The sequence below is a fragment of the Protopterus annectens genome, chromosome 4.part0 (assembly GCF_019279795.1).
Source record: "Protopterus annectens isolate FY-2018-M chromosome 4.part0, PAN1.0, whole genome shotgun sequence".
Classification (NCBI taxonomy): domain Eukaryota; kingdom Metazoa; phylum Chordata; order Ceratodontiformes; family Protopteridae; genus Protopterus; species Protopterus annectens.
In genome coordinates, this window is record NC_056733.1 from 1,408,137,364 (window position 1) to 1,408,153,201 (window position 15,838).

Here is a 15,838-nt window from a genome sequence, read left to right on the forward strand (position 1 = left end):
TGGTCCATGTTGGCTATAGGGATTACACAGTGGGGCCAAAGGAAAAAGATGTGTGGTCCATGGAACCAGCTTTGGTGACAGCATAGTCAAGCATCTGCAGCTGAAGCATTTTATCAGCTTGTTGTGGTAGCAAAATGTGCTTAACAATATATTTTTTGTGGCTGTAATAAGGTAGAATCATATGACTGGTAGGTTGTTCATATAAAGCAAAACCTTATCCACATCTAGGGAGCTCTTACCACCTAGCCATCATGCTGGTTCCAGCTTATAAGTCCATACTGAAAACCAGTACACCGGCTAGAAAACAAATAAAGATTTGGCCTGAAGGAGCAATCTCAGCTCTACGAGACTGCTTCAACTGTACAGACTGGTCAGTGTTTAGAGAGGCTGCTGTGGCAAACAACCATGTTAACTCGGACACAAACACTGAGTCACAGCTTACATTTCTAAGTGTGTGGAGGATGTAACAAACACCAAACTAATCACCATATGGGCAAATCAAAAACCTTGGCCAACTAGTGAGGTGTAAGAGCTCTTGAAAGTGAGAAATGCAGCTTTCAAATCCCAAGATATGGGTCGTCAGAGCCAAACTGAATAAAGGTATCAAAGAGTCACTTCAGGGACCAGAAGGATACCAGCAACTATGGAAAGGAATTCAAACCATCACTGACTACAAGTCTACATTAGCTTCATGTGATGATAGTATCGAGTTTCTGAACCAACTGAACAAATTCTTCAGTAGGTTTGATGCTGATAACAAAACAGCAGCATGCAGAATCCCTGACAACAAGGATGCAGTGGTGCTGAGCTTCAATACAATCAATGTCACCAGAACCCTAAAACATGTCAACCTGAGGAAAGCAGCTGGCCCTGACAACATCATGGGCAGGGTACTAAGGGAATGTGTGACAGAACTGCTCCAGTACTCACTGACATCTTCAACACTTCACTCCATCTAGCCAGTGTTCTGAAATGCTTCAACAAGGTGACTATCATTCCTCTCCCCAAGAAACCATAGCCAACAACTCTGAATGACTATCGACCAGTTGCTTTAACCTCAATGGTAATGAAGTGCCTGGAGAGGCTGGTCAAAGATCATATAGCCTCAATCTTACCTGTGACACTGGACACACTGCAATTTGCATACAGGACAAACCGCAGTACAGGGGATGCCATCTCGCTAACTCTCCATGAAACACTGACCCACTTAGAAGGCAAAAACTGCTATGCAAGACTGCTATTAATCAATTTCAGTTCTGCCTTCAGCACTGTCATCCCTCAGAATCTGATATCAAAGCTACTTCAACTGGGCATAGACTCTAATTTATGCAAATGGATTCTGATCTTCCTTACTGAAAGGCCTCAAAAGGTTTGTGTGAGAGACACCAGCTCTGAAAGTATCATCCTGAACACAGGAGTACCACAGGGGTGTGTTCTAAGCCATCTACTTTTCACTCTGCTGACACATGACTGCATGACCACACATGAGACGAATAAGATCATCAAATTCACGGATGACATGACTGTTATAGGCCTGGTCAAAGACGGAGGGGAGGAGGCCTACAGGAAAGAGATTGATCAACTTCTGGTCTGGTGTGACAGCAACAATCTAGCACTGAATGTCAGCAAGACAAAGGAGTTGATTGTTGATTTCAGAAGATCTCAAGTACCACACAAACCTCTAGTGATGAAAGGGATGGCAATGTAAAGGGTCCAGAGTACAAAGTTCTTGGGTGTTCATATCATGGAGAACTTATCCTAGTCAGTCCATCTATCCAGCACAGTCAAAAAAGCTCAGCAATGCTTGCATTTTCTAAGGAAATTTAGGAAGGGAAAATTACCAAGCTCCATACTTCAGACCTTTTATAGGGGCACCATTGAAAGTGTCCTGACCAACAACATTGCAGTCTGGTATGGAAGCTGTAACAATCAGGATCGGAAGGCTCTCAAGAGAGTTGTAAGGTTGGCAGAAAGAATCATTGGCACCTCCCTTACACCACTGGAAGCTCTATACAAATGCTAGTCCATCGACAGGGCCAATGGTCTGTACACTCACCTGTCCTCAGGCAGGAGATACAAAAGTCTGCATTGTAAGACCACCAGACTAAAAAACAGTTTATTTCTGCTCTCCATTAGACTGTTGAACTGTTGGGAAAAAATAACCATGACATCTGTTACATAACTAGCCTATCAAGGGGCTTATTTTATGGACGTGCAATAACTAAGTGCAATACTAAGGTAGCCCACCTACACATTGAAGGAGTGTAAAGTGCAATATACAAACTGTGCAATAATTCAGTCTATTCACAGATATGCTATTGTTTCAATTTTACTTTGACAATATTACCTTCATATTGTTCCTTGTCTTCATTGTCTCCTGTTTTGGGATGGGTGTGGGTCACTGCTGTCCTACTTTACTTACAAATTGCTACTTATTAAAATTCTACTGTGATATTTTATTAAATTTTCTCTGTCTATATGTGCAACTGGTTCCTGCATTGAGAATAAAGCATTGTAATTTTGTTCTGCATCACAATAAAGTTTTCTTTGACTCTTGACTCTTGTTCCATGGTTAAATAGAATAAGTTGTTTGATTCCCAGGAAAGCCTAGCAGCAATAGTTAGTAAAAATAGTGAAGTTGTATAAAAGTAACTTTTCCTCCAATAAAACACAGTAAAAAGCACTTTGAATACTTACACCAGCCCACAAAAGTAAAATAAGTCCAGTTTCTCCACAGAAAAGTAGTTTAAAATAAGTTTTAACGACTTTTTTACCACAAATGTAAAAAAAAAGTAATGTTCACATTTAAAAGTGAACTCAAGTCACATGACAGTCAATAAGAACAATTTTTCCCAACTTAAATATTTAAGTTTCACAGAAAAACTAAGTTTTCTGTCACAAAAGTAAAGTGGAAGTTTTTCCACCCAAAGGAACTTATCTGCCCCACTATGGAACAACATTAGCCACTGATCAATCTTCAAAAGCCCACAGAGGAGAGCTCTCTTTGCTGACAGGAAAGCACTGAAGGGCTTGGCACCCAAGCCTGACTTTTAGTCAGACGGGCTCAAAATGACTAATGGTTTTGATGTGTGGAAGGTGCCCTGAAACTCTGGAAGCTGGTCAGTTGTTATGTCCTTAGCAGGATATAATCCATATAGCTTAGGCTACTGAAGCAGCGATCAATATGAAAAACATCTTGTAGTAGGAGTTTTGTACCTAACAAAAGTACAGCAAGTGAAACAAAATGCAAATGCTGTGCCTGTCCAGAATGTGATTTCCAACCAACATGCTCTTAATGAAATTGTACTGATGGAATGTGGTAAACTCACCACTAAAATAGTAGAATGAGAATATTGTCTTTGTGTCGCTACTAAGTCAATAAAGTGTACAATATAGGCGGATGGGAAGGAATTGAAGAGACTGCTAGATTCTTGAAGTGGTCACACTTGTAAAAAAAACAATGCTTGCAGCCATAAAACAAATGGTAAGAAGAAGGTGGAAGTAATATGTATTCATGGAGGCAAGGAGGAATATCCCATAATAGGTATAGAAATTCAGGCTCTGTTGGGTAAAGCACTGCATCCTTTAGCTTCGGTAACTAATTTAACACATAATATGGTAACTGTTCAAGACTGCCCTCCGTTCAAAGCACTGTAGAAATTATGGTGGCAGGAGCATATTTAGGTATTCTGAGTCCAGAAGAAATGCTTAATAAAAAAAGGGGGGCAGGTAGCAGCTTGACATGCTGTTAAAGATGCACAGTTATGATAAAAGAGAAAGGAACAGGTATAGAAACTTCAAAAGGAACTAAAGTCTGAATATGGCTGGAATGAATAGTAGAAACCACAATTTACCAGAAAACTGTCAATGAGCACTACTAGAAACCCTTAGTTTCAAGTTAGTGAAAGAAGTCAGTAAAAAAAAAATGAAAGGGAAGAACCCATAGTGCATGACACGGAGCCTTGTCAAAAGATGCCTGACATTAAGGTCATGAGGAAAGTGTGGAGACAGAGATAGAGACATCCAGAATAATAAATGGTCTTAGAGAAAAAAGGGATGCTGAACAAAGTCCTAGTTTTGTCAAAACAGAGGTCTAGTTACAAACAAGATTCTTAACAATGGTTATTTAAAGAGATACATTTTAATGAAGTAACCGTAAAGAAATTGCCAAAATAAATGTAAAAGAAAGTCAGAGATATAAGTTGTCTTTTGCAGAGGAAGAAATAAGAGAAAAAGTAGTGCTTATAACTGTATTCACAGATAAAGATGCTGTACCATCTACGTCATGACAGTGTGCTGGCTTACAGATTTGTAGAGTAACAATATAAATTGCAAGGCAGCACGGCAGGGGGGTGACAGACTAAGCAGACCCAGAAGCAATACAATCAGTATAGAAATAAATACAGATGAGTAGTTTGTTCCCGTCCTATGCCAACATTTTTAGTTGAAGAATGATTTGTTCTATAGAGTAAACAATAACTAAGAAAAAATAATGTAGCAGCTTTCAGTTCCCAAACACTGCAAGATATTTCTTATGAAACTGCCCCATGACCAAACTTTCGAGATGACACTTCAGGATGAACAAAGCAACGGCTAGAATTTTAGCAGTTTTATTTGTCTTATTTGATTAAAAGACATTTATCACTTTTGTGCAACTTGATTTAGAAGTCCAGTGAAACTTAAGCTTATTACTGAAGTTACATTCAAGTAGATAGCCACTGGTCTTGTAAATTCCATTACTAATGTTGAGTAATAACTTTCAATACATTCTAGTGATTAGTGTTTATGCTATTAAGTTTTCTAAAGCAGTACCCAATGAAAGGCCAATAATAAGTCAATAGCCAAAGAGCTAGAACCAATCTTCATCAGTGTAGGATTCCCAAAGAAATACTTACATACCATGGAACTTTATTTATGTCCAGGGCAATGCACCCGATTTGCCAGAGCTTTAAAGTCAAAGAGTTATGAGTTTCATTGCACCACTCTCAAACTGATAGATTAGTGGAGTGTTTTAATAGAAGTCTATGGTGAAGAAGGCCATTGAACAGGATGGTAAGAACTGGTATAAGCTACTTTCATACCTCCTGTTTGCTATACTTGAATTTCCCAAAGCTCAAAAAGGGTATATACTCCATTTAAGTTATTAAATAATAGACATCCCTGAAGCTTGCTGGACATATCAAATGTGACTTGAGTGGAGGAGAAAGCCCCATTTTTAAGTTGTGACAGTAAACTTGCAAGGCAAGTTAAAAACTGTTATGACAATAACTTAGAAACATATACAATGGGCACAAGAGAGGTAACAAACAAACAACAATGTCAGGCTCAAGGAGTTTAAACACATGACAAAGTATTAATATTAGTTCCCGCTGGCAAAAATAAGTTTCAAACAACATGACAAAGACTGTGAGATGAGAAAGAAAATTAATGAAGTGAACTACAAAATAAGACAAAATAGAAAGAGAAGACCAGAGCAGATCAATCCCATAAATGTGTTAGTCATGGAGAGAAGCTGAAACTTTTGTAGTCAGACAGGAGTCTGACATAATCACCAAATTAAGCAAGATCAGACTAGCCCTGTTGTCCAAAGAGATGAAATGTTGTCTAAAGCCCATAAACAAGAAGTGAAAGAATGATTACTGAGAAATAGAGACTTTTTTCAATACTACCTCATAAAACAAATTTACTACAGCATTTATGTTATTTATTTGTTTTTACATTTGTTAACCAGGTTAGCCTGACTGGGCCTAGAGAGCCCTTTTTAGTGGAGACCCGAGTCAAAAAGCTCCAGGAAAGTAATTAAAAATAAGAAAAAACTAACAATTCAAGTTGTAAGATACTTAATAGTACATAAACAGAGAGAAATATACAATATGAATATATACAAGGCAAAAGTGCAGTATTTTGAGAATGCAGTAGCAATATGTTTGAGAAATTTGGTTAGCATTAACTTATTTACAAGGAATGTAGCAATGTCTTAAATAAAACTATTCAGAGTAACTTCATGACATAGTACAACAGAGATGCATTTAATAGCATAGGTACTAACTGCAGAGGGACTAACATATGTAGACAGTTTAGGTAGATACCAAGCGGATATGTTAATTGAGAGAAGACAAATTCATTAGGTAATTTCCTGACAAGTACAGATCCATGCATTTTGGAAATGAATTTTTAGTTGCTTTTTGCATTCTCCACTTTTGGTAGTGGAGAGAAGGGACAATGTAAGTTTGTTCCATGAGTATGCAATTGAATGACTGTAAAGTATTTTTCCAATATTTTTGTTTGTCTTGGTCACCTGTAGAAGGTTTTGTTGTGTCTTTCTGAGGTCATGATTGGGTGTGTAGGGTGTAATTATGGATGTAAGAGTAGGGCAGGAGCATCATATTGAAACTGTCAAAGGAGGTAAATCTAAAACTGTATAGGTTAACGCAGTCTCAAAGAAAAGCAATAAGTAAAGAAAATGTTTAATTTAGGCATTATTGAGGAGATACAAAGTGAATGAAAAACCATAACTGTATTCTCAGCCAAGCCAGAGAGCTACTTAATATTTTATACTGATTTCTGGAAAATGAATGAAACAGATTAACCACATACCAAATGCCAGGAGTGAATGGGCTTATAGAGAAGCTAGGCAAAGCAAGGTTTCTGATTACCCTAAATTTGATCCAACGGTGCTGGCAGATTTAGCCTTACTCCTGATGCCAAACAGGTATCTGCATTCTCCACTCATGGGGGTCTTATTCATTTTTTACCATCTTACCATTTGGACTTCAAGGAGCTCCTGACAGTTTTCAAAGGCTCATGGATAAACAATTTAAGACCTCACATTAGGTACTCAGTTGTATGGCTTGATGATATAGTAATTTATTCAGCAGATTGTGAGCCATTTTTAGCCAAAAGTACAAGCTGTGCTGGATTCTTTAAGACAGAAAGGATTTAATGCTGCCAAAAGTAAGCTTTGTAGGGTATGTAAGTGGGAGAGTGGTAATTAGAGCCCAAATACACAACATAGAAGCTGTTACTAGCTGGCCTATACAGAGTACTAAATGGCAAATAAAAGCATTTTTAATCCTAGCAAGAGAAATTTCATAGCCTACATAACCTGTTCCCCAATAGACCTTACAAAAGGTAAGGCTGCATCTACAAAACATGGTCCATGGTAGCAAATGAGGCTTTTAACCATTTTGTGTTCAGAACCAGTTTTATTTGCCCCTGCCATGATCTCAGAAAGTAGTAGGTGAAAAACACTCAGTCTACTGCTTAAAAAGGAAGTTGAATAAGGCCAAAACAATGTGTCTTGCCATAGAGTGATAATGCTTCACTGATAAGTAGGCGCAAACTTCCCTACAATATTACTTATTTTAATAGAGCTTTTCCCCTTGTAACAGACCATGCACCCATTGTTATGCAAAGAAAAAATGTTAACACCAAATTATGTAGATATGTTTTAACCTTGCAACCCTTTAGCTTTGACATAGGGTAGGCAACAAGGTTACAACTGCAGATGGATTATCTTGGTCACAAAACCCATTGCAGTTAGGATAGATCCAGGGGTTCTATACTGGGAGGGGGCCAATTGTGGCATAGTGACTGTTTCACTTGTGCAAGGTGTTTATATACTATGTGTTATGATAGTAAAATGCTTGTGTGTTTACTAGGTAATACAGTAATTAAAGGGTCTATATTAGATCACTGTCTGCTTAAAAAAGCAAACGGTGATTAATCGACCCTATGTAAGCGAAAGCTTACAATCTCGAACTGTCAGAACAGGAAAAAAAATCACTGTTCCAAAACACATACATACAACACAAGCACACCAAACAAACAGCAATCCACACACATACACCTAAAATCTTACACCTAACTCTACACTAAACTATACACACACCACTAACTACCCACTTACCTTAACCCAAACCCTAACTCTAAGGTCCATCACTATCACACACTTACCTCACCCGCTCCCTAACCCTAACTCACCTAACCCACCCTAACCCTCACGTCCACACAATCACACACATACCTAACCCACGCCCTAACCCTAACTCACCTAACCCTCACATCCACACAATCGCACACTTACCTGAACCCAACCTGTAACTTTCCACCACAGCGCTGAAAATACCGAAGCAAAAGAAAAGGACAATCTAATTCTTTCCCCTAGGAAAAAATTTGGGTTTCTGTTGCTTCGATATTTTAAGCTTTCGCAGCATAGGGTTTGATATTAGAACATTCGAAGGTTTGAAACCTCAATGTTCTAATATAGACCCTAATTAAACCTTCTGTTAGCCTGGCAAATGTAAAACACCTGATGGCATGCTATTAAAATGAAAGCCTGTAGCCTGAACAGGCAGAAATGCTGGGCTGTGGTGAAGAGCAATTCACAGACCAATAGAGACGATTCTTGGGGCTGCCATAACCAGAAGCTTTGAATTTACCTGTGGAGTCCCAGAAGGTATAGATTTTCCTGAGGAGTATTAGAAACTTTGGATTTACTTTTACAGTACCAGATGCCTTCTGTGTTTTCCAGGAATCTAATCGCTGATGTTTATAGGCAGCTTAGAATGGAAACAGCATGGACTGTTGAGTTTCTGGAAGACTTGAACTGGAAATGTCTTCGTTCACAAGGAGAATTTCTTGGCATTCATGTCTCAACCACATAATAACATGGCTATGATTGGATATCTTATCATAACCCTCTGTTTTACACACACACACACACACACACACACACACACACACACACACACACACACACACACACACACACACACACACACACATACACACACACAAACAAACATATCTGTGGTATAAAACAATGCAGCAGAGACTACCCGACCAGTCTTTTTTGCATTAAACACAACTTAAAATAAAGGTGCTGGTTCTTCTTAAATAAACAAGTGAAGTGTAAAAAACAATAAAAAAGACCTTTCTGTGTTAGTCCTAAGGGATACAGTCTTTCATATTAAGTGGCCAGAATCTTTCCAGTAACCCTCCTCTTTTGGATTCCTCAGGTTCTCTTGGGTACATTCCACAGGGACTCCCTTTTCAGAAGTACATCTCCCTGCATACTGCCCTAGGCACACAGATATCCCATTCCCAAGAGGCCAGCTTCTCTAACTAGCAGGAGAAGAGCAGTGATTGGGTGACTGGCTTCATTAACAAAGTCCTGTGGGAGCCCTTAGTACCTAATAGACTGATTTCTACATTCCTTAAAACACAGGTTTGTTTATGTCATACTTTAATAGCTTTTATGCATTCTTTTAGGCACTTTATTTTGACATAACATTTGGTGAGAGCCATCACAGTATGTTCCAGTGAGTTCGTACTGAAAAAACTAATTCAACAATGAAAACAACACAAATGATAAAAAAAAAATAATTAAACCTTTAAATTATCGCACATACTGCACATTCAGTTGAAACACACACATAAACATACAGATAATGAGAAAATAAGTGCTGAGGTCTTCTGATCACTGCTCCTACTGTTTAATTTTGTCCCAGTTACTATAGCTTGGTAGCTTTCCCCATGTGTTAAATTTTTTTACCTCCACATCTCGCTTTCCATGAGACTATAATTTTCTCCAGCAAATGTTATGATCAAATGAAGTACAATACAAAGACAAGTATCTCTCATACACAAATGGTAATGTATTATTGGACACATAAGTATGCTAGCAGAAACACTAAATATTCAAGTGCTGTCTAAATCCAGTACTGACTACTGTGAACCTGAAGACAAAATAATTCATTAACTTTTTAATAAATGCATTTCTTCTTTCAGCTTTTCCTGGTTAGGGGTCACCACAGCGGAACTTCGGTCCGCTAATGATTGGCAGCAGAGTTTTACAGTGTCGAGTTGCCAGCCCGATGCCCAACCTTCAACGAAAGCACACCCATTCACACATGTCTTTCAAATGCCACTCGACCGCGGGGAGGACATGCAGACTCCACACAGAAGGTGCTCCAGCCGAGAATCGAACGGGAGTACCTCTTGCTGTGAGGCGACAACATTACTGCTGCACCACCGTGGCTTTACCAGCTTTTTAATATATCATTTTAAGTACTAGCATCACAGTTTGAAGTCTGTATATCACTAATTAAAGTCCAAAATACACAGTAAAAAAGCATAAAATGGTTGTGTGCAGTTTTGTAAAGTACAAAGCACACTGGAGAAAATGTTTTTTCTGGCATCCCTCTGTTGAGGTCTGTGTCCTCTCCATTTGTAATCTTCTCCAGAATTGCATTTCATAAACTAACTGTATAATTGCATTTGAAGATATAATAAGGCAATATATTAACCCATAATTATGTATTTATTTATTTTATTTTATTTTATTTTACATTTGTTGACCAGGAGAGTCTGACTGGATGCATATTCATTTTCAGCGTATGCCCAGGGAGAAAAGCTCCACAAATCATGGATTAATAAAACCAGTGTGAGTTAATCCACAAGCCACATAGCTAAGCCTATGTGTAGAGAGGGGGGAACAAAACCAGTTTTTTTTTAAACTGGAACATGTACCCTAGACTATGCATGTTTTGGACAGCATGGCTTTTCAGTACTGCCAAAAGTCACAAAATGAGTGCAAAAAAAAAATTAACCAGCAAGGTATTCTTAAAAAGGTGTTTAAAGATATATATATATATATATATATATATATATATATATATATATATAAAAACATGCAAATATACCATTTTAATTTATTTTATTTATTTAAGTTTGATGACTGGGGAAGTCCACTGGACCACAAAGAGCCTGTTTTCAGTGGTGGCCCGGGGAGAAAATCTCCAAATATTGCAAGCTGCATATTACATGTGACAAAAGAATAACAAAGATTTGTACAGAACAATTAAAACATTTACAGAAATATAATACATTATGTAATAAGCTTTTAGTGAGCAACATTTAAACAAAAGATTACTAGCCCTTTTGGAGGCTGGGTAAACTGAACATTTGCAGAAAAAGACCTTTTTGTCAAATAAGCTCTTTGTAAGTAAACATTAAACAAGTAGCTACTAGCCCTTTGCAGGTTAGGTGGACCATTTTGCATGGAGAGAGTACAAGATGATTGGATTGTGGAAAGTATAGTACATTAGATAGCAGAGAGGAAATCAGTCCCTGATAAGGCGAGACTGTTTTGGGTTGAGATGAAGCAATAGAATTGGTAAATGGTAAGGATTTCAGTGCATGGTAGAAAGAGATGGGGTGGAGAGGAGTTTATGTTGGAGTGTGACATGGGCATTCCCATTTGGCTGATAGATGAGAGAATAGCTGAGATTTGAAACTGGTATGGTTTAAAAGGTTGCAAAGGTGAGGGGGGATCCACTGCTTGTATAAGGAGTAGGACAGTAGTAGGTGGCCAGGAGGTCATGCTGGTTTGTGGACCTGAAGGAAAATTTGGTTTGTGGATCTGAGTTGGCGGTTGGGTATATAAGGTTTTAAGGATGTAGTGAGAGATGGGCAGTTTGTGGGTTTAAAGATGAGCTTGTGGGCAATGGTGAGTTGTAGGTAACTGAGGTAGCTGGGGAGTTCAACCCAATTGAGGGTGAGGAGGAAGTGGCAGTGGTGGGATGAGTTTTTTGAATTGGTTGCAAATTTGCAGATCTTGTGGTAGCAGGATTCAAGTCTGGATCATACGCCAAGGTGGAGATTTGTGAACAGAGAGGCACCATACATCAAGGATGGGAGCAGGAAGGTGGATGCCAGGGTTTGACGGGTAGAGGGGCTGAGGAAGCGGTTGTGTCTGTAGAGGAGACTTATCTTTTGGTGGGTTTTTTTGATTGTGGAGTGGATGTGGGTATCAAATTTTAGTTCATCATCAATGATGATGCCGAGAAGCTTGGTGGTGGCAACGATTTCAAGGGGGGTGTTGTTCTGGCTCTGTACAGTGAATGAGGTTTTGTCAATAATACAGTTTTTGGTAGGGGAAAAGATCATTAGTTTGGTTTTATTTGTATTTAGAGCTAAGTGGTTGGACTGCATCCAGGTTTCGGTTGTTAAGAAGGTTAATTGGGTTTTTGCAAGGAGCTCAGAGAGTGAGAAGGCTGAGCAGATGATAGTCGAGTCGTCTGCATATTGGATGACAGATGACTTTGTGATGGAGTGGTGAAAGTTGTTAATAAACAGGTTAAAGAGTAGAAGGCCAAGAACGGAACCTTGAGGGACACCTGTGGGTGTAGGGAGGAAGGGGGAGGTTGAAGTTTTCCACTGGACAGCTTGTTGGCGGTTGGGCAGGTAGCTGGAAAACCAGGCTGTGGTGGAGGGAGAGAGATGTAGGGTGGAAAGTTGGGATATGAGTAGGGTGTGGGAAATGGAGTCAAAGGCTTTTGACAAATCTAGGAATAGCGTAGATACAAATTTGCCTGTGTCTCGTTCAATGTTGATGGGTTCCAGAAAGGCAAAAGTGCAGTCATGGTGGAGTTGCCAGGACGGAAGCCGTGTTGGGTAGGGGGGAGAAGATTGTTTTGGGTTAGGTGTGTCATTAGTTGTACTTGGATGGTTTTCTCTAGAATTTTAGAAAAAGGGGAAAGGATGGCAACAGGCCAGAAGTTGGTGGTGTCAGTATTCTTGCCACCTTTGTGTAGGGGGATAATGTAGGCATAGCGCCAGATGAAAGGGACGTATGATTCTTGTATCGATCTATTTATAAGAATAGAGATGTGATAGGCGATGCTGTCTGCAGATAGTTTGAGGAAGGTAGGTGGAAGATTTTCAGGTGCATTGCGACAGGGTTTGAGTTTGAGGAGGAGTCTTTTTATAGTGCTTGTAGGAATGGGAGTAAGGCAGAAGGGTGTGGAGGGGGGTAGGTGATTGGGGTGGAGGCTGTGGTGGGAGGGGCTGGGGTTGGAGGAGGGGGTGGAAGGAGATGGATAGTTTGGCTATGCAGTCTATGAAGAATGAGTTGAACTGGGAGGCTGTGACAAGGTCAGAGAGGGCGGGATTAGGACAGGAGTTTTCTTTATTACCAGGGTGCAGAACTGATGGGATGGAGTCCCAGAATTTTTGGGGGTATCTTGAGTACAAGGACTGGAGTTTGGAGTAGTGAGCTTTGTGATCTTTAGTTATTAGCTTTTTTGTGGCGTTTCAGAGATGCTTAAATTCTAAGAGGGGGTTTGGGTTTTTATGTTTTTGATGCTGTTTCCATTTTTTGTCCCTTTGTTGCATGTCTAGTTTAGTTTCTTTTGATAACCATGGGCAGGGGTTGGTTTTGATGCATTTGGTTCTCGGGGGGGGGGGGTGCTTGCTGGTTGAGGAGGGTCAGGAATGAGTGGTTAAAGTAAGATATGGCATCATCTAGTGGGAGGGTTTTTAGAGGGGACCAGTCAAAGCACTTTAGGCATTCTGAGAAAGTTTGGGGATTGAAAGAGGAGAGGTTGTGGGTCTGAATGTAATGGTGTTGCTTTTGTAGAGGAGATGGGAGCCGGTTGGCGAAGGCAGGTAAGTGATTGCTGAGAGGATCTTGTATTATTCCAGTTTTGGTGACTAGATTTGATGAGTTGTTAGGATCCAATCAATGATGATTCCATAGGTACCATCTTTGTTTGGTCTGGTTAGTGAATGAATTAGTTGGGAGAAATTGTATAGGTTGATAGTTTGGGAAGGGGCATCAGAGTTAATAGTGGTCCAGTTGATGTTGGTATCACCAAGGATATAGGTTTCATCATTTATGTGGGAGGAGAACCAGAATAGGATGTTCTGAAGTGTTTTGATGTTATCACCTGGGGGGATATAGAGGGCAGCAATACATATGGATTTGTGGTTGTTTATTTTTAATAAGCTTATTGTAATTTCAGCATTGGCAAAGGTTGAAATTTTATTGGTGTAGGGAGTTATGGTATGGGAGGAGTAGATTATAGCTACTCCACCTCCTTTTTTGTGGGCTCTGTCATTGCAAATGATTTGGTAACCTGGTGGTGGGATTTCATGATCTTTTATGTAGGATTTGAGCCAGGTTTCAGAAATGGCGGTTATGTCAGGGTGGTTATGGGAGAGCCAGGCATGGAGGTTAGGGATTTTGTTTCTAAGGCTTTGAGCATTAAGTGTAGTGAGGTGAATGGACTTAGGTTTTGTGGGTTGAGAGGAGGGATTGGTGACCTTAATGTTAGAGATGGGTCCGGGGTTAGGGTGGATGTCATCGGCAAGTGAGAGAGAGAATTGGTGGAGGAGTAGAGTGTGGTAGTGTGGTGGGGATGGGTAGTATGGGTTGAGTGAGACTAGTGATTCTAGCATATCTCATCATTTAAAATAATATGTTTATGCCTGGCTTCTCCCTTGTTTAAATACATTTTTCGTATGTGAGTTAAGACTGCTCACAGTGTTGGCACATTTCTCTTCTCTTCTCTTCTCTTCTCTTCTCTTCTCTTCTCTTCTCTTCTCTTCTCTTCTCTTCCCTTCCCTTCTCTTCTCTTCTCTTCTCTTCTCTTCTCTTCCCTTCTCTTCTCTTCTCTTCTCTTCTCTTCTCTTCTCTTCTCTTCTCTTCTCTTCTCTTCTCTTCCTTCTCTTCTCTTCTCTTCTCTTCTCCTCTCTTCTCTTCTCTTCTCTTCCATTCCCTTCTCTTCTCTTCTCTTCCCTTCTCTTCCCTTCTCTTCTCTTCTCTTCTCTTCCCTTCTCTTCTCTTCTCTCTTCTCTTCCCTTCTCTTCTCTTCTCTTCCCTTCTCTTCTCTTCTCTTCCCTTCTCTTCTCTTCTCTTCTCTTCTCTTCTCTTCCTTCTCTTCTCTTCTCTTCTCTTCCTTCTCTCTTCTCTTCTCTTCTCTTCTCTTCCCTTCTCTTCTCTTCTCTTCTCTTCTCTTCTCTTCCTTCCCTTCTCTTCTCTTCTCTTCTCTTCTCTTCTCTTCTCTTCTCCTCTCCTCTCCTCTCTCTTCTCTTCTCTTCTCTTCTCTTCTCTTCTCTTCTCTTCTCTTCTCTTCTCTTCTCTTCTCTTCTCTTCTCTTCTCTTCTCTTCTCTTCCCTTCTCTTCTCTTCCCTTCTCTTCTCTTCTCTTCTCTTCTCTTCCCTTCTCTTCCCTTCCCTTCTCTTCCCTTCTCTTCCCTTCCCTTCTCTTCTCTTCCCTTCTCTTCCATTCCCTTCTCTTCCCTTCTCTTCTCTTCTCTTCTCTTCTCTTCTCTTCTCTTCTCTTCTCTTCTCTTCCCTTCTCTTCCCTTCTTCTTTGGTGGAAAATACTATATTCAGGTGATATCTATATCGATATTCATTCAGTAGTGGGTGTCTGAGGTTTTAAACCAGACTTATTTTTTTACTTCACAGGACTGGTCCATTGGCTGATTGACCTGCCCCCACTTAATCTATTTGTTCCATGGAAGGGCAAGAACCAGGTATTCCCAAGCTAGGCAAAGGTCTTACTGAGCTCCCTATTGAAATATTGGTACTCTAAATTCCTATGGCTGAAAAGTCAAAAAAAAAAAAAAAAAAAAGACTGAAAACAAAGGAGAAGAGCAAATCTTAAAAATAGCTTTTTTTTCCTTTAATCTCCTTTTTGCACCCCCACACCCCATGAACTTATATATACCAACTCCGAGATCACCATACCTCAGACTGAGAGAGAGCAGGTAATATTCTGAGAAATGGCATCTCAGACTTTGTATATGTAAGTCTGTTCTTTCAGCTATTCAGTCTCCTAATTTTGGGACTCACTATAGTGAGTCCCGACATTTCAAATGGTTACTGTCTTACTATCCATTCATTCCTGCACAAGTAGCACAACTGGTCTATTAATTTCCCCCATACCAAGAGGCAAGTGGTAGAGAGCTGGCCAGCTTGATGGCCCTGCACAGCTACCTTCCCTCTTCTGTGGGACCCTCGTCCCCTTCATGGCAGCTTTTCCAAG

At 39.8% G+C, this 15,838-nt stretch overlaps 1 protein-coding gene across 1 annotated transcript in view; it reads right to left on the reverse strand.

The window, feature by feature from the left end:
• The window catches only part of LOC122800455 (vicilin-like seed storage protein At2g18540), a gene marked incomplete at its 5' end in the record, with an annotated part of 92,515 nt that extends 77,613 nt beyond the window's left edge, over positions 1-14,902 (reverse strand). Inside the window, 2 exons of the mRNA XM_044069899.1 lie at positions 14,492-14,558; positions 14,694-14,902. Of these exons, the coding sequence (XP_043925834.1) occupies positions 14,492-14,558; positions 14,694-14,902 (276 nt within the window). The remainder of the gene's footprint in view (positions 1-14,491; positions 14,559-14,693) is intronic.
• Positions 14,903-15,838: the final 936 nt, after the last annotated feature.